This window comes from Silurus meridionalis, chromosome 15 (assembly GCF_014805685.1).
Source record: "Silurus meridionalis isolate SWU-2019-XX chromosome 15, ASM1480568v1, whole genome shotgun sequence".
NCBI lineage: Eukaryota > Metazoa > Chordata > Actinopteri > Siluriformes > Siluridae > Silurus > Silurus meridionalis.
This window is the reverse complement of record NC_060898.1, coordinates 24,210,916-24,233,445: the sequence shown is the minus strand read 5'-3', so window position 1 is coordinate 24,233,445 and position 22,530 is coordinate 24,210,916. Positions and strand designations below refer to the sequence as shown.

The 22,530-nt window shown below is 42.8% G+C and overlaps 1 protein-coding gene across 5 annotated transcripts in view; it reads right to left on the bottom strand.

The window, feature by feature from the left end:
* Window positions 1-6,978: 6,978 nt before the first annotated feature.
* The window catches only part of aff4 (AF4/FMR2 family, member 4), a 31,624-nt gene continuing 16,072 nt past the window's right edge, over window positions 6,979-22,530 (bottom strand). For all 5 annotated transcript variants that reach the window (XM_046867556.1, XM_046867557.1, XM_046867560.1 and 2 more), the window contains 18 exons: window positions 21,802-22,530; window positions 21,401-21,445; window positions 21,135-21,221; window positions 15,595-15,625; window positions 15,341-15,410; window positions 15,165-15,248; window positions 14,173-14,314; window positions 12,936-13,727; window positions 12,501-12,577; window positions 11,926-12,226; window positions 11,276-11,364; window positions 10,966-11,029; window positions 10,146-10,282; window positions 9,828-9,899; window positions 9,097-9,190; window positions 8,907-8,950; window positions 8,372-8,592; window positions 6,979-7,499 (listed from right to left, as the gene is read on the bottom strand). The exon at window positions 21,802-22,530 is cut by the window's right edge. In XM_046867556.1, the coding sequence (XP_046723512.1) occupies window positions 7,372-7,499; window positions 8,372-8,592; window positions 8,907-8,950; window positions 9,097-9,190; window positions 9,828-9,899; window positions 10,146-10,282; window positions 10,966-11,029; window positions 11,276-11,364; window positions 11,926-12,226; window positions 12,501-12,577; window positions 12,936-13,727; window positions 14,173-14,314; window positions 15,165-15,248; window positions 15,341-15,410; window positions 15,595-15,625; window positions 21,135-21,221; window positions 21,401-21,445; window positions 21,802-22,530 (3,207 nt within the window). In that variant the 3' untranslated portion in view covers window positions 6,979-7,371. The remainder of the gene's footprint in view (window positions 7,500-8,371; window positions 8,593-8,906; window positions 8,951-9,096; window positions 9,191-9,827; window positions 9,900-10,145; window positions 10,283-10,965; window positions 11,030-11,275; window positions 11,365-11,925; window positions 12,227-12,500; window positions 12,578-12,935; window positions 13,728-14,172; window positions 14,315-15,164; window positions 15,249-15,340; window positions 15,411-15,594; window positions 15,626-21,134; window positions 21,222-21,400; window positions 21,446-21,801) is intronic.

Below are 22,530 nucleotides of genomic sequence, written 5' to 3'. Positions count from 1 at the left end.
ACCCAATCAAAGAACAGGAGGGCGGAGCCTGTAGCTTTACCGGTAAAGGAGTGGGAGGGGTTAAAGTGAAGTCAGCAGGTTTGAGTAAACTCCTGACCTGATCTCCATCATGTTCTAAGGGAACATCTAAAGATCTACCGCTTTATATTATTCATATAGAATTTATACTCAATACAGGAGAGAACACCTTACAGAAACACACACCTGCAGAACACACATATAACTCACCTGCAACATCTGTAACACACCTGTAACACACCTGTAACACACCTGTAACAGTTTTCTCCTCTGAGCTTCGTTTATCACCAACAGCTTTTCTATCTACAGAACTCACAGGATGCTTTTAATTTTCCACTCTATTCTGAGTGAACTCATGATGCTGTGCAGATGCTGTGCAGATGCTGTGTGTAAAAATCCTGCATTGACTTTGGCATTAATTAGAAAATGTAAAAGTGTTTAAAACCCTACAGTGTAAAATCATGATTATAAATAAATAAAAAATAACTGAAATGTGTCACAGTGTAGGAAACATTCAAAAGGAAATATCAGGAATGAAACATTAAAATAAAGGAATGAATTTTTTACCAGATTTATAAAAGAGCTGAAATGCCGAATCCCCACACATCCAGATTTCAGCGTCTGAAGGAAAGAAAGCTCTTTCACCTGCTGCAGATTTCTGAACTCGTGCTCTGAGTCAGGAGGAGAGAGTCAGGAGAAGAGAGTCAGGAGGAGAGAGTCAGGAGAAGAGAGTCAGGAGGAGAGAGTCAGGAGAAGAGAGTCAGGGAAAGAGAGTCAGGAGGAGAGAGTCAGGAGAAGAGAGTCAGGAGGAGAGAGTCAGGAGGAGAGTCAGGAGGAGAGAGTCAGGAAGAGTCAGGAGAGAGAGTCAGGAGAGAGTCAGGAAGAGAGTCAGGAGAGAGTCAGGAGAGAGAGTCAGGAGAGAGTCAGGAGAGAGAGTCAGGAAAGAGAGTCAGGAGGAGAGTCAGGAAGAGAGTCAGGAGGAGAGAGTCAGGAGGAGAGAGTCAGGAGAGAGAGTCAGGAGAGAGTCAGGAGAAGAGAGTCAGGAGAGAGAGAGTCAGGAAAGAGAGTCAGGAGGAGAGAGTCAGGAAGAGTCAGGAGGAGAGAGTCAGAGAAGAGAGTCAGGAGGAGAGAGTCAGGAGGAGAGTCAGGAGGAGAGTCAGGAGGAGAGAGTCAGGAGGAGAGAGTCAGGAGAAGAGAGTCAGGAGAGAGTCAGGAGAAGAGAGTCAGGAAGAGAGTCAGGAGAAGAGAGTCAGGAGAAGAGTCAGGAGGAGAGTCAGGAGGAGAGAGTCAGGAGAAGAGAGTCAGGAGAAGAGAGTCAGGAGGAGAGAGTCAGGAGAGAGTCAGGAGGAGAGTCAGGAGGAGAGAGTCAGGAGGAGAGAGTCAGGAGAAGAGAGTCAGGAAGAGAGTCAGGAGAGAGTCAGGAGAAGAGTCAGGAGGAGAGAGTCAGGAGGAGAGTCAGGAGGAGAGTCAGGAGGAGAGAGTCAGGAGGAGAGAGTCAGGAGAAGAGAGTCAGGAGAGAGTCAGGAGAAGAGTCAGGAGAAGAGAGTCAGGAGGAGAGGTCAGGAGGAGAGAGAGTCAGGAGAGTCAGGAGGAGAGAGTCAGGAGGAGAGTCAGGAGAAGAGAGTCAGGAGAGAGAGTCAGGAGAGAGAGAGTCAGGAAAGAGAGTCAGGAGGAGAGTCAGGAGGAGAGAGTCAGGAGAAGAGAGTCAGGAGAAGAGATTCAGGAGGAGAGAGTCAGGAGAAGAGAGTCAGGAGGAGAGTCAGGGAAAGAGAGTCAGGAGAAGAGAGTCAGGGAAAGAGAGTCAGGAGGAGAGTCAGGAGAAGAGAGCAACTTGTAGTGACTGTAATACAATAAAGATTCCCCCAAGTATAAACAGCACATATCAGCAGGTGCTTTACTGTTTCCTTCTTAATTCATTCTTCATCTACAGCCTACAGAAGAGCTTCTTCACCTGAGAATGTGAACATTGTTCCTGGGGAATTCTTTGGTTTTCAGACAACATTTAAACACCACAAACACCATTCAGTAGAAACATCTGGGGAAAGAAATCACACAATTTCATAATCCCAAAGACGTTCAGTAGGGTTGAGATCAGAGCTCTATAGCAGCCACTCAAGATCCTCCTCTCCAAACCATCTACAGCAGATCATCATGGAGTGTGTTTTGTGCACAGGGGCATTGCAATGCTGGAACAGGTTTTGGGTTTCCATCTTCAAGTAAAAGCAAATATTTTAAACCGCATCCAAACACGTCCTGTACAGTTGTGTGCCTTCAGCTTTGTGCTAACAGTTTGGAGAAGAACCACTTTTGGCGGGAAAGATCAGGTGTCCCAGTACTTTTGTCCATTTAGTGTATGTGTATTTATTTAAACAGATTTAAACTAAATACAAACAGTTTCACTTTATTTCTTACACATTACATCTGGAACAGCTGGACAACTGTTCATTAGTCTCATACACGTTTTAAACGTTTCATCGAGTTCAGACGTAGAAAAATGATCAAGAATCAAAAGATGAAAGAAATGTATTAGTTTCTCATCTGCTTAAATTTCTCCTGCTGGACATTTACACCAGAAACCTTTCATACCGCTGAGCAGTTGAGGGTTAGGGGGCCTTACTCAAGGAACTCACAACCTTCTAACCATCTAACATCTTAACCACTGAGCTCCCACGTCCAGGACAGTGTGATTGGTGCTGTAGCTCTCGCTCTGTGTGTGGAAGCTGAAGATCATCTCCTGGTCCTTCCTGGACAACATGAACGCTGAGATTTGCTGAAGTGAGTTTGATTTAATTCACATTCACACAGTATAATTAGTGAGTATTTCTCAGTACACACACTGTCATGGGGAAAACTGCGGAGCTGAAGAGTCCAGAAGACAATTATAAGCCTCAGAAGGTCCTGGCTGTTTCACTGAGCAGAGGAACAGTTGGTAGGAAAAGGTGCACAAGGTGATGAGTTCAGGGATGAGGTGAAATGAAGCCGAAATCAGCGCATCAAGATCTATCAGACTCAAACGTCTTCAGGAAAAGCCTGAGACGAATCTGAGACAGTGTCTTATCTGGACAGAACAGGAAAAAAACACCTGTTACTGTGATTCCACAATTTTTGTTTAAGTTAAAAGTAAATGTTGCATCTCTTCTGGAAATCAAGCTGAAATCAAGAAAAGTAAAGAGAAACAAAGTCCAAATTTCCTGAATTCCAGTGTGAAGTTTCTACAGTGTGATGGTTCACGGTGCCATGTCATCTCCTGGTGTTGGTCCAGTGTGTTTTATGAAACTCAGAATGAACAGTCGTCTAGCCGGAGAGCACTTCATACTCCTGTCTGCTGATGAGATTTATGGAGATGCTGATTCATTTCTCCAGCACGACTCAGCACCTGCTCACAGCACCAAAACGTTCACTAGTTTGCTGACTTCAACGTTACTTAATTGGTGAACCATCTCACCTGACCTGAAGCTCAAAGATTTGAGAGGGTTTTGTTATGACAAACACCTGATCCAACAAACAAGCTGAAGACCACCATCAAAACCTAGGCTTCAAGAACATCTCAGCAGTACCTGAGGCTGATGGCCTTCACACCACAACACACTGAGAGTCTAAAGGAGGCCTGATTACGCACCGAGTGCAGAAACGTGCACATTCTTCAGAACATGAGCAGGTCTGAGCTGTAAATCTCTGATTGGAAATATTCTGCAATGCTGGATTTTTGTTCAGGAATCTAAAATCTGTGTGTGATCTGAAGCGTAAAACAGGAAAATTACAGACAAATAAAAACAGAAGCCAGACGAAGATCAATAATCATATATATATATATATTTTATTCTCCATACAGTAAAATACAAAGACTCATAAAACCCCATTAGTATCCAGTAATATTCACTTCACACAAAATGTACTTAAATTACAAGTTAAGGAGAACAGAGACTTGTGTGTGTGTGTGTGTGTGTGTGTGTGTGTGTGTGTGTGTGTGTGTATGAGAAAGAGAGAGAGAGAGAGAGAGAGAGAGAGAGAGAGAGAGAGAGAGAGACCTGTACATTATAAAACATACTGCATTCATTAATTCATCTGTAAATGTCTCTGATTAATACTTTAAACTGATTTGGATTCAAACCAACAGCAGAAACTGCACAAATAATCTGCATTCTGTAAATTCTGGAACAAGGAAAACATGAACAGAGAGAGAGAGAGAGAGAGAGAGAGAGAGAGAGAGAGAGAAGGTGAATGAACACATCTTGAAGACCTCCAGGTGTCCAAAAGCTTCCACATGAACAGGATCTCATCTTGGACAGAATGAAAAACTCCGGATTATCGACTCAAAGACAACGACGATCAGCATCACAGAAAACAGACGGAGCATTAAAACAGCACTACAGATAATAATAATAATAATAATAATAATAATAATAACCATCATCACATGTGAAGTGATTTGGAGAAAAGCTCAGGACGTACAGTGTGGAGGAAGAAGTTCAGTAAAAGACGATTCTAATATTAACATTATATTTACAGTTTTATATAAATGTCAAACTGCCGTAGAAATTGATCCTAAAAGAGACGGTGTATATACACATCTGTACACATCAGTATTTAAATACAAACATGCAAATGTTCTCATCTAGAAGAAGACGTCAGAAAAACGTTTTACCCTGGTTTATAGTTACAAGAAGTGAATTATTATTATTTGATCATAAAACAAAACTCTACAAATTTAGTAAGAAGCTGAATGTAGCTTAAAAAAGGAAACGTTAAAAAAATAATCAAATCAAATCGGCCACAGCAGTGAATCGGTTCGAGTCTCGCTCAGCTCAGAACCCACAACCAATGTAGTGCAGAAGTTATAACATGCAAACCAGTAAACCCTGTTCATGACCATCAGGCTCCACACACACACACACACACACACACACACACACACACACACACACACACACACACACACACACACACACACACGCTCAGCTCCACACACTCGCTCTCAGCTCCACACACACACTCGCTCAGCTCCACACACACTCGCTCTCAGCTCCACACACACACGCTCTCAGCTCCACACACACACACACGCTCTCAGCTCCACACACACACACTCGCTCTCAGCTCCACACACACACGCTCTCAGCTCCACACACACACGCTCTCAGCTCCACACACACTCGCTCTCAGCTCCACACACACTCGCTCTCAGCTCCACACACTCGCTCTCCGCTCCACACTAAGCTCCTGGTCACATGAACACATTCTCCTCCTAAGATCCTGAAGATTAAAAAAAATGCTACATTCCTTTCCAAGCCAGAAAAAGCACTCTGTTGGTTATTGAATCAATAATAATTATTGTTATGAAGAAGAAGAAGACCAGCATCTCACATGGTTTTGGCAATTTAACTTTTTAGAAAGTCAGAAAGCTGAGAAACTGGAACGCGGAGCTTCTTTGGCTGCGGCGTCACTTTTTACTTTATATACAGGAGGAAGGAGCCAAAGTCATGTGGAATTTAATACTTTCTGAAACCGGCGTGGTTTCTGCTCTACTGCACGAGTTCACAGAGAGAAGTTTTAAAAATGTCTGCATAGACACGTCTGTTCCCCGTCTCGGAGCGAGCGCGAGAAGAAATAACAGTTTGTCCCTACAGAGAGATCAGGGAGCCGACAGAGTCACAAATAAAAACATTTCTAGTGCAAAAGATGGTGGATTTTTCCAGCATTTAATCGGCTGCAGATTGATGAGATGTTTCTCCTGCTCTCCCTCGTACCGTCCCATCAGACACGAAGCTCTCTCAGAAAAATACACACTTTCTTTACCAGGAAAAAAACTGATTCATTTTCTGACCAGAGCAAATTATTCTGCGATATATAGACTTACGTACGTACACACACACACACACACGCACACACACACACACACACACACACACACACACACACACACACACACACACACTGTGTACTGTACTGTGTGTAGAAACTATAAATATAAAGTACATGTGTAATAAATATATTCCTTCTGCATCTCCTTTTCTCCTGTTAAATGATTTCTTATAATAAATGATCCACTATGATGCTATAAAGAAAATCCCAAGACTGATATTAAATACTTAAATATGGCAATTTCATATACATCCCATAATACAACCCTGTACTCAAGGTGAAGGAGAAGAGCGCTATTCTGTGAGCGAAAAACGCCAGACAACTTTCTGTATCTAAATAAAATATATAAGGATATATGGAGCGAGAGATCAGGCTGAGAAGAGACGTGGCAGTAATAAAATATTCATGTGCTTAAGAAGAGCAGAAGAAGAAGAAGAACGCTGCAGAATTAACAGATACTTCTAAAAATCTAAAAGTGATAAAAAAAAAAAAACACGTCTGAATACAGATTTCTATTGTTAAAAAAAAAAGAAAAAAAGGGGGAGAAGGAAGAAGAGGAGGAAGTATAGAAGATTGGAGTGGGAAAGGGGAAGAGGTAGAGGAGTAGAGTGGGGGATGGGGAGGAGCAGGTGGAGGAGGAGTTGAGTGTTAAACTTGTGATGTTTCAGGTGTTTGGATGAAGACGTCTCCCTGGAGAATGCTTTACACTCAGTGTGTGTGTGTGTGTGTGTGTGTGTGTGTGTGTAGACGGACAATGTTTTGTGCATGTAATGATGTTTCTCTCGGTGGTGCGGTGCAGTGCGTGGCCACGCCGTGTCCATCTCCCGTCTGGTGGCACGTTCACTTTGTGGATTAAGTGATTAGCGTTCCAATCAACAGCCCCCACCCCCGGTCTCACACACACACACACACACACACACACACCCTTAGGTCACACATGCTGCACCCCACCACACACACACACACACTGACCCCTACCCCCCACCACACACTATGCCGCATCACACACACACTTCCTGTTTAACTAATCCACCCGGTTCCACAACAGTCGTGTGCACGAACACGTTTGCCGTATATCACACACAAGGCACAACAAGAGAGAGAAGAACAAACCCTTAGTATTTAAAGCACCTTTGGTTAAAGGGAGGTTACGCTGGTTCCAAAACAAAAGGAAAAATAAAAAAGAAAGAGAGAGAGAATATAAAGTGTTGTTCACAGCTGTCAAGATAAAAAAACAAAACAAAACAAAAAAACAAAGATGGCTTTTCTCGTTTAGTTTTCCAGCATGACGAGACGCTCGCCGGGAGCAGAAAGGGGGCGGGGCTATCCAAGCAGCGCTCACTGGTGCTTTGCTCAGTTTGTTTGCTTTTTTGGCAAGCTGGTGTTGAGTATGGACACAGTGTCACAGATATGTCTGAGGCAGATTAAATAAATGCGAGTAAGGCAAGACGGGGACGAGAGAAAGGAACGAGGGGGAGGACTGGGAGAGTGTTATGAGACGAGCTTGGCGTCGAGCCGGAGCCAGTGGAGACCTTGCCGTGTGTAGTGGACCAGTTCAGTCATGCTGCTGGTGTTAAAGATCAGCGGGCCCATTGCTTTATCCAGCTCAGTGAAGAACTCTGAGAGAGAGAGAGAGAGAGAGAGAGAGAGAGAGAGAGAGAGAGAGGGGTTGATGTGATTCTTCAGGTCTTTATAACTCTATACCAGAGGTCCCCAAACTACAGCCACGTGTAAACGGCCCTCTGAACAATGCCAGACATATTTAGAAATTTTTATTTTAAATATATATAAATTACTCAAATCTTATCTAATAATAAAGTTTGGTTTCAAAACTATTAATAACTAAGGGACATTTTAGAGGTAGAAGCACTGATAGTTGATCGCTGGAACTATCGGCTTCCAGCTAAAAAAAAAATAAAAGTGTTTTTCCAGCTTCCAGTCCACTGTTTTTACGAGAGCGGCCTCTAGTGGCGAATCACTGATGCCACGTGCCAAGTGAGACCGTGTGCTGCACTATATTATTATTTTTATTTATAATTATTTAATATTTATTTCCTTTAGCACTTTTTCATGATTTGGTTCTGTTTTTTATTGTGATAAAGTTCAGTACTATTTTATATGGACTGTTATGTTTATTAGTTTTTTAATGCAGTATCGATTTTAAAAACTATCGGGTGAATAACTGGTTATCGGTGAGTGAGATCCAACCTTGCTCTCGGTATCCGTAAAATCCAGCTTTAAAGTAGCCTAATTATTTGTTAGATTCACCCACCAACCATAAGTAAATAAATGTTTTTATGTTTGTTTTAATATAAATGAATATGTAAAAATGTCATTATGACTGTAATATTGATCTTTTAATTTGAGTTCATTTGACTCAGCACTAATAAGATTTAATCACTAGACTGATAAATCCTGAAAAATGATCTGGTTCTGGACTGATTCAGCACCATAATCATTTTGGAGGAGAACTCTGATACCCCTGTCCTACCTCTCTGCTCGCGGGACAGCTGCTCGGCCTGCTCCCACACCTCTGTGGCGTACAGGAAGTTGGAGGTGACCTGCACGTAGCTGGCAGCCATCTGGTGGATGCGCTGAGGGATGGTGACGGAGGAACTGCCACTCTGACTCGAGGAGCTGCTGGAGGAATAACTTCCTGCACTGCCTGGAGACACTTTGGGCGAGACCGGAGACGGCATTCCGACCGCTTTACTGGAGGACGGGAACAGAAAGTGGTCAGAAACGACACTTCTGACACAGTCGGAGTTAACGCATTAAACATCTCGTAAAATAACGTCTTATTTCGGATTCTGTTCCGTACGTTTACTTCAGAAACAAACAGGATGTGACATCACATTGAAATGCTTTAATGATGAACAGCTAAAAGTGTTTGGAGATACATACAGATTCACTGAACAAAAAACAATCAGATCAGCGATTTTAATGAGGAGGATTAAAACTAGAGACTTTTAAAATGTAGAAATACTGACGACTCAACAACGAGTGAAATAATAACAAAATCTTACTTTCCAATCCCAGGAGACGCCGCCTGAGTATTACTCAACGAATTCTGAAATTATAATAAAATAATAATTTAATGAATGTAAATAATCCATATATGGTGTATGTTAAAGCCGTGCGCGTGTGTGTACGTGCATGTGTGTGTGCGTGCGCTTCATCTTGCAGCTGTATTCAGAGCAGCGCTAATAAATTTACCTTCAGATGCTCAGTGAGTGTCTTGGAGTATTTCAGTGCACTTTCCTTCCTCAGTTTAAACAGCCTCAGGTAGAGGAGAGACTGACATCTCAAACTAGAGAGAGAGAGAGAGAGAGAGAGAGAGAGAGAGAGAGAGAGAGAGAGAGAGAATATGACATAAAATGACAGGTTTCAGAGCAGAGGTATGGTATCTCCTTCAGGAGTCATGCACGTGAAGATCAGAGGCTTTTATTTGCTCTAACTGTACACAGAAATCTGATCTCTCAGAAAGTGTACTGAATATTAAACAACAGAAAAGATGCTACATGAGATGAGATGAGATGAGACGAGACTATACTGATTTTTCTTTATTAAAAAATAAAACACAAACAGGTTTAATCAGGTGAGAGAGAAGTCCAGTCTGGCCTCGGCTCACGCTTCTTTACTCACTTCAGCATGATTTTAGTACAAATGGTGAAAGAATTGCAAGTGAAGAAGCTTTATATATATTATACTGTATATTTAACCAAGTGCTCCTACACTTTACATAACAGAAAATAACCTGATGATACAAGACAAAAGAACTACTGTGACTCGTTTTATATAAAGCTGCAAATTATACATCAGAGTTTCATTTACATGATCAAAAATATAAAGTTATTTGAATCCCAGGCTTTGGGGTATCTCTATAGGGTATCTCTGCGGGGGTATCTGTGTGTGTGTTTATGGTGTGTGGTGTCATGATAACGTACCACAACACCGCCAGCCTTTTGTCTGCTGAGGTAGCGTCTGGTGCCATATAGCTCTTTAACTTCATAGTGTACCTACAAATCACACACGCACACACGCACACACACACACACACACACACACACACACACACACACACACACACACACACACACACACACACACACACACACACACAAATAACAAGACTGAAATAACTTCACAATAAAAATGAAGAGGGTGACATGGGGTTATAGTGACACCCAGAGGCCACATGTGGAACTGTGATCAAAAACACACAAGAACAGATGAGAAGTCTGAAGTTCTCCAAGAGTACATACTTAATGAGTTCCACAGTTTCAGCATACATGGGGAAAGGGGACTTGGCTTCCTGTGCACTTTTCTCCAACGCATTCCCACACTCAATGAAGGAGACCACGGCGTCCAGGTAATACACCGCTTTCTCGAATCTGTCCATCTGTAGGAGAGAGGGGAGAAAACACAATGCGTTACAGGAGAGATAAACTTGAAATAGAACAAAAGCAGCACGATTACATTCGGCCCTGTTTCACCATGAGATTAATGAGAAATAAAGCTGTAGTCATAAAGCACATCAGAGTCACAGAAGGTCTCAGTTCAGACGAGTCGATTCATTTCCTATAACACCACGTCGGGTCAGAGTTCTGGTTTCTATGGTAACATCTAACACAGTAAGCACTACACAGACAGTCTGTTACAATGTGCTGTAATTACTGACTTGCTTTACTTTCCTTAAAAGATTTGTAAATGTATTTGTTTTTGAGTCTACAGTGTCAGTGCTTTGGGGTTGCATGGACAGGGAATTTATCAGTGTGCTGGTGTGATAAAAATATGAGAAAAAACATAAAAACAGATTCAACAGAGAGACGGAACCATGCAGGACCAGCCAGGAGAACAAACAGGTACTAACTTCTACCATAATGTTTAACATAATGCCTCTGTTTACAGTGTGAACATGGGCAAAGTGCAGTAGTGTAGGAGGAATAAACCCCTGTAACAGGACACACCACACCATCCTGTCCACTGTCTCTTTTTGTCCTCTAACAGTTTGTCCTTTAGTGTCTTATTCCTGATTTAAGGTGTATTAGACAAAGCACTAGAATAAACACAACACGTCCTCACCAGAGCATCGGCATTGTGCTTCAGCTTCTTAGCTTCTTGGAGGTAATGATCAGCTGAATGAGCCCTAAAAAACACAAAACTCCACATGAACACTGTTTACTTCAGTACCGATTCACATCGATGAAGTGAGATCACGTCAGTTCCTCGTGTTTTCCCACATCAGCTCGTAAATTGTGTGTGTAAGAATCAGAGTTTAAAAATAAATTTTGTGAGCAGGGAAAAGGTTCAGGTTCAGGGTGAATTCCGGATCGGATCCGATCAGCACCACAGTCACAGTAACCACAAGCAGAGCAGAGATGATTCTTCTTACCGATCCTCAAAGTGCAGCTTGGATCTCTTGGAACTGTCTGAGGAGAGAGGAGGCACAGCCAGCTGATTCTCCACTTTACTGCTTTTATCCTGGAGAGGAGACACAGGCATGATTCTTCATCATCATCATCATCGTTCATTTCTAAAGAACATGTAACAGCATGGCAGCACAAACTGAAGCAATTACACTTATTCAAGCTAAAAAACTCAGTTCTGAAATCTGAGCTGTTTCAAAGATGGAAAATCCACCAGTCTCCTGAAGGACCTGATCTTTTTTCAATACATTTCTGAAACTAAAATCTGTCACAATAAAAAACTCCATGTGTAATTTCTGGAATTCCGATGGAGAAGCGTTCCAGAGTATCAGCCCCAAACAAAAACCAGACAAACAAACAAAACATGGAAACAGAGTGAGATCTTATTTGTGTTTACTCCAAACATGTGATATGTGTGAGGGTTTATATAAAAGGAGGAGGACAGAGGAGAAGAGAGTGGAGACATCACACACACACACACACACACCAGCATGGTATTTGCTCATGAGGAGAAACAAAAACTAAAAAAAACAAACACAGACAGACATGGAGACAGAGACAGAGACAGAGACAGAGACAGAGACACACACACACACACGCGCGCGCGCACACCTACCTTGGTGTCTCTACTGCGGTTTTGTTTGTCCTCGCCCTTGCGGTGTTTTGAGCTGGAGTTGCTCTTAGGGACGTCCTTGTTGCTGCTGCTGGTATTAGTGGTGTTAGTGGTGGTAGTGGTGGTGGTGGTGGTGGTGGAGGAGTTGGCGGTGGAGGTGTTGGTGGAGCTGATGGGCAGTGAGCTGGACGACTGACTGGCCGTGCGTTTGCGCCCCTGGTGCTCTGACTTGGGAGTGCGCTGGAGAGTCAGGGAGGGAGACGGGACGGGATCTTTATCCTTATCCATCACACGCTTCGACAACCTGCAACAGGGCACAAGTTTTCATACACACTCTAAACTCATGTTCAAGAAGATCCAGAGGAGCAATGTAAAATTCAGACCAGCTAAAAAATGAGAGTTAAATGTCTTGACAGTGTCAATTAAGACTACACACACACACACACACACACACACACACACACACACACACACACACACACACACACACACACACACACACACCCCAATACATTCTGTCCTGTCGGTCTGCTGGACACGTAAACTAGTAAAAATGTGTGGTGTGGTTTAACACTTACTCTTTATTGGGTTTATGGTGCGAGGACTTCTCTTCCATCCTGGACTTCTTGTTGTCTGGTTTGAGGTTATCATCGTTCTACAGACACAACAACAACAACTCGAGTCATTTGAACATAATATTTCAAATAAATATTCAATGTTGTCATATGTTTATTCGTGTATTTACCCCAAATGTTCTTTAGTCAGATTATCATATGAATTCTTACTTAAATGAAACATTATTTATTCATCATTTCTCTCTTCCTAAGTCCTGATCCTCGTTCTCCTGTGAGATGTGAGAGTTCTGCAGCAGCTGGAACACTACAACATGCTGTACCGTTCCTCAGTTTGTTCATGGGAACGCTCATTAGGAAGGAGACTGACTTTTATGATGTACTAAATTCATACGTCTCTTTGCCAGTTTAAGTCGATTCACAAACACACAAAACTCTTACCTTATGTTTCCTCTTGCCTTTACTGGCTTTACTTTCCCCCGGCTGCTTCTGGAACTCCTTCCCTTCGCTGGCCGAGTCTCTCTCCACCTTCACCTCGGTGTCTTTATAAACGCGGCCTGGCACTCGGCTCAGCAGACTCAGCTGGATCGAGACGAGCAGCTGCCTGGGAGCCATGAGTTTCTCGTCAGACTCGCTAAGCGGTGAGAGAAGGTCTTTCTCCTCCATGGGAGAGAAAACATGGGGGGCGTACTTTGGAGTGTGTGAGGAAGACGGCGCGCTCTCCTCCTCTTCCTCGTCTGAGTCCGAAGATGATGACGGCTCGGTTTCTACAAACTCGCGTGACTTCTGTTTGCCCTGAGGCTTGGATTTGCGTTTTTCCGGAGGAGCTCGCACTTCTTTCTTGGGTTCTTTCTTCGCAGCGGGTTTGCGTGGACCCTTGTTGGGCGCTCGGGCGCGGTGCTGAGGCGTCTCTGCCCGAGACTCGCTCTCAACCTTCAGGCTGCCTTTCGGCTCCTCCACCACAGGCGGCTTCTCTGACTTTTTGGGCTGCTTTTTACCTAACAAGCGTCTCTGGCTGGCACTCGGCCCCTCGGCGCTCTGAGCCGGAGACTTTTGCTTTCCCCGGCTGCTCTCAGAGCCCTTCTGAGTGGCCCTCTGGTCCCGGCCCGGTGCAGGAGCGGCGTCTTTGGGCCCCTGGCTGCCGCTGTAACCCCGAGCTGCGCTGCTCTCTCTGTCCTCCATCTTGGAAAGCCAGTTGTCCAGCTGCCACTTATTAGCCGGGGGCTGTTCTCGCTGGAACACACAACAGTTATCGCTTTTAGAAATCAGATCACACGGACTGTCACAACCCGAGATTCCTTTTGTTCATCCTGCTTGAATCCAGACATATGGAGCTACAATATCATCATATACAATAACAAGCAGAACGACAGTAAAGTTAGATCATCATTATCTCTCTATACAACTGCTAATGTAATAATAATAATAATTATTATTATAATAAAATAATAATAAATAATAAAGGAGGTGTTGTGACTCTTTGTAGACTGTTATTTTATCACATTTCTGTACAGACTGTAGGATTTATACATTTAAATAATTATGAAGCTGAAATAATGTGAGAAGATAAATTGTTGAGTGAAATGTGTAGCTGCAGGTCCACAGCGTGCTTGTCTAGGCCGAGTATGCTGGATGCTGATTATGTGGCAGTGGTCAGGGTGTGTGTAGAAGTGTGTACCTCAGGTGAGGCAGCACGAGGTGGCTCATTAGCTTCGCTGTCTGTAGAGCTGCTTTCACTCTCACTTTCAGATTCAGAGCTGGTTTCTGAGCCACTGTGGCTACTGGAGTCCTCTCTCTCTGCTACTTCACTGTTATTATTACTGTTATTAACAACGACACACACACACACACACACACACACACACACACACACACACACACACACACAGGTTGGTGCACTGCACATATACATACAGAAATATTAAAATCTCTCTTAAAAGAAAAAAAACCTTAAAACTGTGTGCTCTGTGCTTCAGATCAGTTCAGAAGATTACAGACAAATTCTGATTGAGTCAAATTTGCTCCAATCAAACCATGCAAGAGTTTCTATTAAAAACTCCTCTGTATCTCCTCTTCACCTCCTCTGTATCTCCTCTTCACCTCCTCTGTATCTCCTCTACACCTCCTCTGTATCTCCTCTACACCTCCTCTGTATCTCCTCTGTATCTCCTCTACACCTCCACTGTATCTCCTCTACACCTCCACTGTATCTCCTCTACACCTCCACTGTATCTCCTCTACACCTCCTCTGTATCTCCTCTACACCTCCACTGTATCTCCTCTACACCTCCACTGTATCTCCTCTACACCTCCACTGTATCACCTCTACACCTCCTCTGTACCTTGTTTGTATCTCCTACATCTCCTCTGCACCACCTCTATCTTATTTGTATCTCCTCTACACCTCCTCTGTATCTCGTTTGTATCTCGCTGGTATCTTGCCTGTATCTCCTCTACATGCAGTACCTGGTGAGAGATAGAGAAGATGTAAGCATCCACTAAACCACAAGCATTAACTTCTGTTCAGACTCTGAGCAGACAGAAGAAAGCTCTGGTAGAAGAAAGCTCTGGTAGAAGAAAGCTCTGGTTGATCCTCTCTGTGCTAGACTGTGACGTTAAACTTAATGTAACAAGTAGAAACCAGGGTCTTTGAGGTTCTTTCTTCAGTACCTGGCTGAAATGTTTCTTTTAGCAGACTCCTGATCTGCATCACTGTCTTCACTGCTACTGAGTTTGAGATCATCTTGAAGCATGCTGGAACACAGACACAGAGACAGGAGAAGTCTTCCACTGAAAATGTCTCATTAGAAATTTAACTAAACTATTGAACAGAAGGTGGAACTCACTTGGCCTGGTCTCCGTCACATGCCTTGGCCTGCTGCACGGCAGATGAGCCTTTTCCTGAGCTGCTTTTTTCTGAGAGTGAGGAGGAGACAGAGGTCATTTACAGCATCAAAAGAACAATAATAAAGGTTTAATTACAGTAAATATTTAACATTTTCCCTTTGACACTGTATGAATATAAACTCTGTCTGAAGGTCTAAATGAAATAATTATAGATACAGTAACTCACAGTTATATATATTTATAAAACACTTACTGAGTCCTCCAAAGCCTGTGTGCTGGCCATCCTGTAACACAAACACAGCACTCTCAACACTCAGGAACAGCAGCAACAGCAGACGTGTTCGATACACACATTATCACATTATAAACATCTTCCAGCTCTTCTACATCATCAGAGCCTCGAGTTAACAACCATTACACACTGTCTAAGTGTACACTCTGATTCAACACTGACTCACAGGTCATAATGGGTATAGGGGTATAAGAGGTATAAGAGGTATAGGGGTGGTACAGGGGTATAAAAGGTATAGGGGTGGTATAAGGGTATAAGAGGTATAGGGGTGGTACAGGGGTGTAAAAGGTATGGGGTGGTATAGGGGTATAAGAGGTATAGGGGTGGTATAAGGGTATAAGAGGTATAGGGGTGGTATAAGGGTGTAATAAGGGTATAAAAGGTATGGGGTGGTATAGGGGTATAAGAGGTATAGGGGTGGTATAAGAGTATAAGCGGTATAGTGGTGGTATAAGTGTGTAATAAGGGTATAAAAGGTATGGGGGTGGTATAAGGGTATAAGAGGTATAGGGGTGGTATAGGGGTATAAGAGGTATAGGGGTGGTATAAGGGTATAAAAGGTATAGGGGTGGTATAAGGGTGTAATAAGGGTATAAAAGGTATAGGGTGGTATAGGGGTGGTATAGGGTGGTATAAGAGATATTAGGAGGTATATGGGTGGTATAGGGGTGGTATAAGAGTTATTAGGAGGTATATGGGTGGTATAAGAGATATTAGGAGGTATATGGGTGGTATAGGGGTGGTATAAGAGTTAATAGGAGGTATATGGGTGGTATAGGTGGTATAAGAGTTATTAGGAGGTATATGGGTGGTATAGGGGTGGTATAAGAGATATTAGGAGGTATATGGGTGGTATAGGGTGGTATAAGAGTTATTAGAGGTATATGGGTGGTATAGGGGTGGTATAAGAGATATTAGGAGGTATATGGGTGGTATAGGGGTGGTATAAGAGTTATTAGGAAGGTATATGGGTGGTATGGGGTGGTATAAGAGTTATTAGGAGGTATATGGGTGGTATAGGTGGTATAAGAGTTATTAGGAGGTATATGGGTGGTATAGGGGTGGTATAAGAGTTATTAGGAAGGTATATGGGTGGTATGGGGTGGTATAAGAGATATTAGGGAGGTATATGGGTGGTATAGGGGTGGTATAAAAGTTATTAGGGAGGTATATGGGTGGTATAGGGGTGGTATAAGAGTTATTAGGAAGGTATATGGGTGGTATGGGGGTGGTATAAGAGTTATTAGGGAGGTATATGGGTGGTATAAGAGTTATTAGGGAGGTATATGGGTGGTATAGGGGTGGTATAAGAGTTATTAGGAGGTATATGGGTGGTATGGGGTGGTATAAGAGATATTAGGAGGTATATGGTGGTATAGGGGTATAAGAGTTATTAGGGAGGTATATGGGTGGTATAGGGGTGGTATAAGAGATATTAGGGAGGTATATGGGTGGTATAGGGGTGGTATAAGAGTTATTAGGGAGGTATATGGGTGGTATAGGGGTGGTATAAGAGTTAATAGGAGGTATATGGGTGGTATAGGGGTGGTATAAGAGATATTAGGAGGTATATGGGTGGTATAGTGGTATAAGAGTTATTAGGAGGTATATGGGTGGTATAGGGGTGGTATAAGAGATATTAGGAGGTATATGGGTGGTATAGGGGTGGTATAAGAGTTATTAGGGAGGTATATGGGTGGTATAGGGGTGGTATAAGAGATATTAGGGAGGTATATGGGTGGTATAGGGGTGGTATAAGAGTTATTAGGAGGTATATGGTGGTATAGGGTGGTATAAGAGATATTAGGAGGTATATGGGTGGTATAGGGTGGTATAAGAGTTATTAGGAGGTATATGGGTGGTATAGGGGTGGTATAAGAGATATTAGGAGGTATATGGGTGGTATAGGGGTGGTATAAGAGTTATTAGGAGGTATATGGGTGGTATAGGGTGGTATAAGAGTTATTAGGAAGGTATATGGGTGGTATGGGGTGGTATAAGAGTTATTAGGAGGTATATGGGTGGTATAGGGGTGGTATAAGAGTTATTAGGAGGTATATGGGTGGTATAGGGTGGTATAAGATTTATTAGGAAGGTATATGGGTGGTATGGGGTGGTATAAGAGATATTAGGAGGTATATGTGGTATAGGGGTGGTATAAAAGTTATTAGGAGGTATATATGGGTGGTATAGTGGTATAAGAGTTATTAGGAAGGTATATGGGTGGTATGGGGTGGTATAAGAGTTATTAGGAGGTATATGGGTGGTATAAGAGTTATTAGGAGGTATATGGGTGGTATAGGGGTGGTATAAGAGTTATTAGGAGGTATATGGGTGGTATAGGGTGGTATAAGAGTTATTAGGAGGTATATGGGTGGTATAGGGTGGTATAAGAGATATTAGGAGGTATATGGGTGGTATAGGGGTGGTATAAGAGTTATTAGGAGGTATATGGGTGGTATAGGGGTGGTATAAGAGTTAATAGGAGGTATATGGTGGTATAGGGTGGTATAAGAGATATTAGGGAGGTATATGGGTGGTATAGGGGTGGTATAAGAGTTATTAGGAGGTATATGGGTGGTATAGGGTGGTATAAGAGATATTAGGGAGGTATATGGGTGGTATAAGAGTTATTAGGAGGTATATGGGTGGTATAGGGGTGGTATAAGAGATATTAGGAGGTATATGGGTGGTATGGGGTGGTATAAGAGATATTAGGAGGCATATGGGTGGTATAGGGGTGGTATAAAAGTTATTAGGAGGTATATGGGTGGTATAGGGTGGTATAAGAGTTATTAGGAAGGTATATGGGTGGTATGGGGTGGTATAAGAGTTATTAGGAGGTATATGGGTGGTATAAGAGTTATTAGGAGGTATATGGGTGGTATAGGGGTGGTATAAGAGATATTAGGAGGTATATGGGTGGTATAGGGTGGTATAAGAGTTATTAGGAGGTATATATGGTATAGGGTGGTATAGGGTGGTATAAGAGATATTAGGAGGTATATGGGTGGTATGGGGTGGTATAAGAGTTATTAGGAGGTATATGGGTGGTATAGGGTGGTATAAGAGATATTAGGAGGTATATGGGTGGTATAGGGGTGGTATAAGAGTTATTAGGAGGTATATGGGTGGTATAGGGTGGTATAAGAGATATTAGGAGGCATATGGGTGGTATGGGGTGGTATAAGAGTTATTAGGAGGTATATGGGTGGTATATGGGTGGTATGGGGTATAAGAGATATTAGGAGGTATATGGGTGGTATGGGGTGGTATAAGAGTTATTAGGAGGTATATGGGTGGTATAGGGTGGTATAAGAGATATTAGGAGGTATATGGGTGGTATAGGGGTGGTATAAGAGTTATTAGGAGGTATATGGGTGGTATAGGGTGGTATAAGAGATATTAGGGAGGTATATGGGTGGTATAGGGTGGTATAAGAGTTATTAGGAGGTATATGGGTGGTATAGGGGTGGTATAAGAGATATTAGGAGGTATATGGGTGGTATAGTGGTATAAGAGTTATTAGGAGGTATATGGGTATAGGGTGGTATAAGAGTTATTAGGAAGGTATATGGGTGGTATGGGGTGGTATAAGAGTTATTAGGAGGTATATGGGTGGTATAGGGTGGTATAAGAGTTATTAGGAGGTATATGGGTATAGGGGTATAAGAGTTATTAGGAAGGTATATGGGTGGTATGGGGTGGTATAAGAGATATTAGGAGGTATATGGGTGGTATAGGGGTGGTATAAGAGTTATTAGGAGGTATATGGGTGGTATAGGGTGGTATAAGAGTTATTAGGAAGGTATATGGGTGGTATGGGGTGGTATAAGAGTTATTAGGAGGTATATGGGTGGTATAGGGGTGGTATAAGAGTTATTAGGAGGTATATGGGTGGTATAGGGGTGGTATAAGAGATATTAGGAGGTATATGGGTGGTATAGGGTGGTATAAGAGTTATTAGGAGGTATATGGGTGGTATAGTGGTATAAGAGATATTAGGAGGTATATGGGTGGTATAAGAGTTATTAGGAGGTATATGGGTGGTATAGGGTGGTATAAGAGATATTAGGAGGTATATGGGTATAGGGTGGTATAAGAGTTATTAGGAGGTATATGGGTGGTATAGGGGTATAAGAGATATTAGGAGGTATATGGGTGGTATAGGGGTGGTATAAGAGTTATTAGGAAGGTATATGGGTGGTATGGGGTGGTATAAGAGTTATTAGGAGGTATATGGGTGGTATAAGAGTTATTAGGAGGTATATGGGTGGTATAGGGTGGTATAAGAGATATTAGGAGGTATATGGTGGTATAGGGTGGTATAAGAGATATTAGGAGGTATATGGGTGGTATAGGGTGGTATAAGAGTTATTAGGAAGGTATATGGGTATAGGGTGGTATAGGGTGGTATAGGGGTGGTATAAGAGTTATTAGAGGTATATGGGTGGTATGGGGTGGTATAAGAGTTATTAGGAGGTATATAGGTGGTATAGGGTGGTATAAGAGATATTAGTGAGGTATATGGGTTGTATAGGGTGGTATAAGAGTTAATAGGAGGTATATGGGTGGTATAGGGTGGTATAAGAGATATTAGGAGGTATATGGGTGGTATGGGGTGGTATAAGAGTTATTAGGAGGTATATAGGTGGTATAGGGGTGGTATAAGAGATATTAGTGAGGTATATGGGTTGTATAGGGTGGTATAAGAGTTAATAGGAGGTATATGGGTGGTATAGGGTGGTATAAGAGTTATTAGGAGGTATATGGGTGGTATAGGGTGGTATAAGAGATATTAGGAGGTATATGGGTGGTATAAGAGTTATTAGGAAGGTATATGGGTGGTATGGGGTGGTATAAGAGATATTAGGAGGTATATGGGTGGTATAGGGTGGTATAAGAGTTAATAGGAGGTATATGGGTGGTATAGGGTGGTATAAGAGTTATTAGGAGGTATATGGGTGGTATGGGGTGGTATAAGAGATATTAGGAGGTATATGGGTGGTATAGGGTGGTATAAGAGTTAATAGGAGGTATATGGGTGGTATAGGGGTGGTATAAGAGTTATTAGGAGGTATATGGGTGGTATGGGGTGGTATAAGAGATATTAGGAGGTATATGGGTGGTATATGGGTGGTATAAGAGTTAATAGGGAGGTATATGGGTGGTATAGGGGTGGTATAAGAGTTATTAGGAGGTATATGGGTGGTATGGGGTGGTATAAGAGATATTAGGAGGTATATGGGTGGTATAGGGGTGGTATAAGAGTTAATAGGAGGTATATGGGTGGTATAGGGTGGTATAAGAGATATTAGGAGGTATATGGGTGGTATGGGGTGGTATAAGAGATATTAGGAGGTATATGGGTGGTATAGGGTGGTATAAGAGTTAATAGGAGGTATATGGGTAGTATATGTCTGGTATAGAGGTAAAAGAGGTGAAGATAGTGGTTGAGTAAAAGTGAATTGTGTTTAGTGTAATATATGTAATAATCTGACCTTTGTTGGGAATGGAAACTTTGAAGGCTCAGTCTTGCAGGGTGTGTGTATGGCTGTGAGTGGAGGAGGCCATGACTGGGTCATTTCCTGAAAGAAAATAAAAGATGTGTGTGTGTGTGTGTGTGTGTGTGTATATGTGAGAGACAGAGAGAGAAAGCGAGAGAGAGCGGGAGAGAGAGCGAGAGAGAGAGAACAATCAATACTTTATTAATATAGAGTAATACCACATATAATAAAGTATCATTAATAATAAACACTGAACACACCTTTAAAATCTCATCCACACAGCTCACATCTCCCGTCAGAGCTCCCTGTTACAGTAACATCAAACTGATCAGCATCTCACAACCTCACACAAATCCACAACTCTCACAAATACACCGTTCTCTGGATTAATTTTAGAATGATCAGACTGTAGAAGATCAGACTGTATTCTTTATGTATATATTTTGTGTATGTATTATGACATTTTGCTTAGAAAAATTGAGATATTTTTGCCACGCACACACACACACACACACACACACACACACACACACACACACACACACACACACACACACACAATTTGTACACCATTAGAATCTCTACAGGGATTAATGTCTACTTATTAATCACACATGATGAGATTCGTGCTCTATATGAGATGATATAAACATGATCTCACCTCTACAGGAGCCGGAATCTTGAGCTTGGTGAGAGACGCCTTGCCATTGGCCTTCATCTCCCCTACGTTGCTGCCATGTGACTGGCCTCCATACGACTCCGAGGAGGAAGAGGAGGACGAGGACGAGGAAGTCTTGGGCTCGGCCGTCTCCTGGCCGTCCATGGGCCTGACGTAAGCGGTGGGTTTCTGCAGCATGGAGCTCGGTTTGGACATGAGTGACGGAGGAAAAGCCTGACCCGAGTGCTGCCCACTGGGAAAGGCGGACGACGCAGAGGACGAGGAGGACGTAGAGGAGTGCACTCTGGACGGCGAGTCCCAGTTGGCCTCGCGGTCTCTGGGTGATTTGGAGTGAAATCGCTCCTTGCCGTGTTGCTCGGCCGTTAGCGAGCGCGAGTGTCCGCTCGAGTTCGTGGAGCTCTTGTGCTCATGTTTGCTGGACTTTTTGCTACTGAATTCGCGCTCGTGTCGCTGGCTGTTAGCACCGCTGCGCTGGCTAGTGCCGTGGCTGCTCTGATTGGACGAACCTGAGCGGCTCTGCGATTTGGATAAAGAGGAGGAAGAAGTTCCGGAGTTTGAACCAATAGGAGTCCATTTGTTGCTCTGATTCTGGTTGACTCCGCCCCGCTGTTCAGCGTACAGACTCTTCTCCTCTGCGGACGAAGAGTTTGATCCCTTGGCCAGAAGTTTTGACATGGGAGGCTCACCGATAGTTTCCTTCATTTCGTCGTA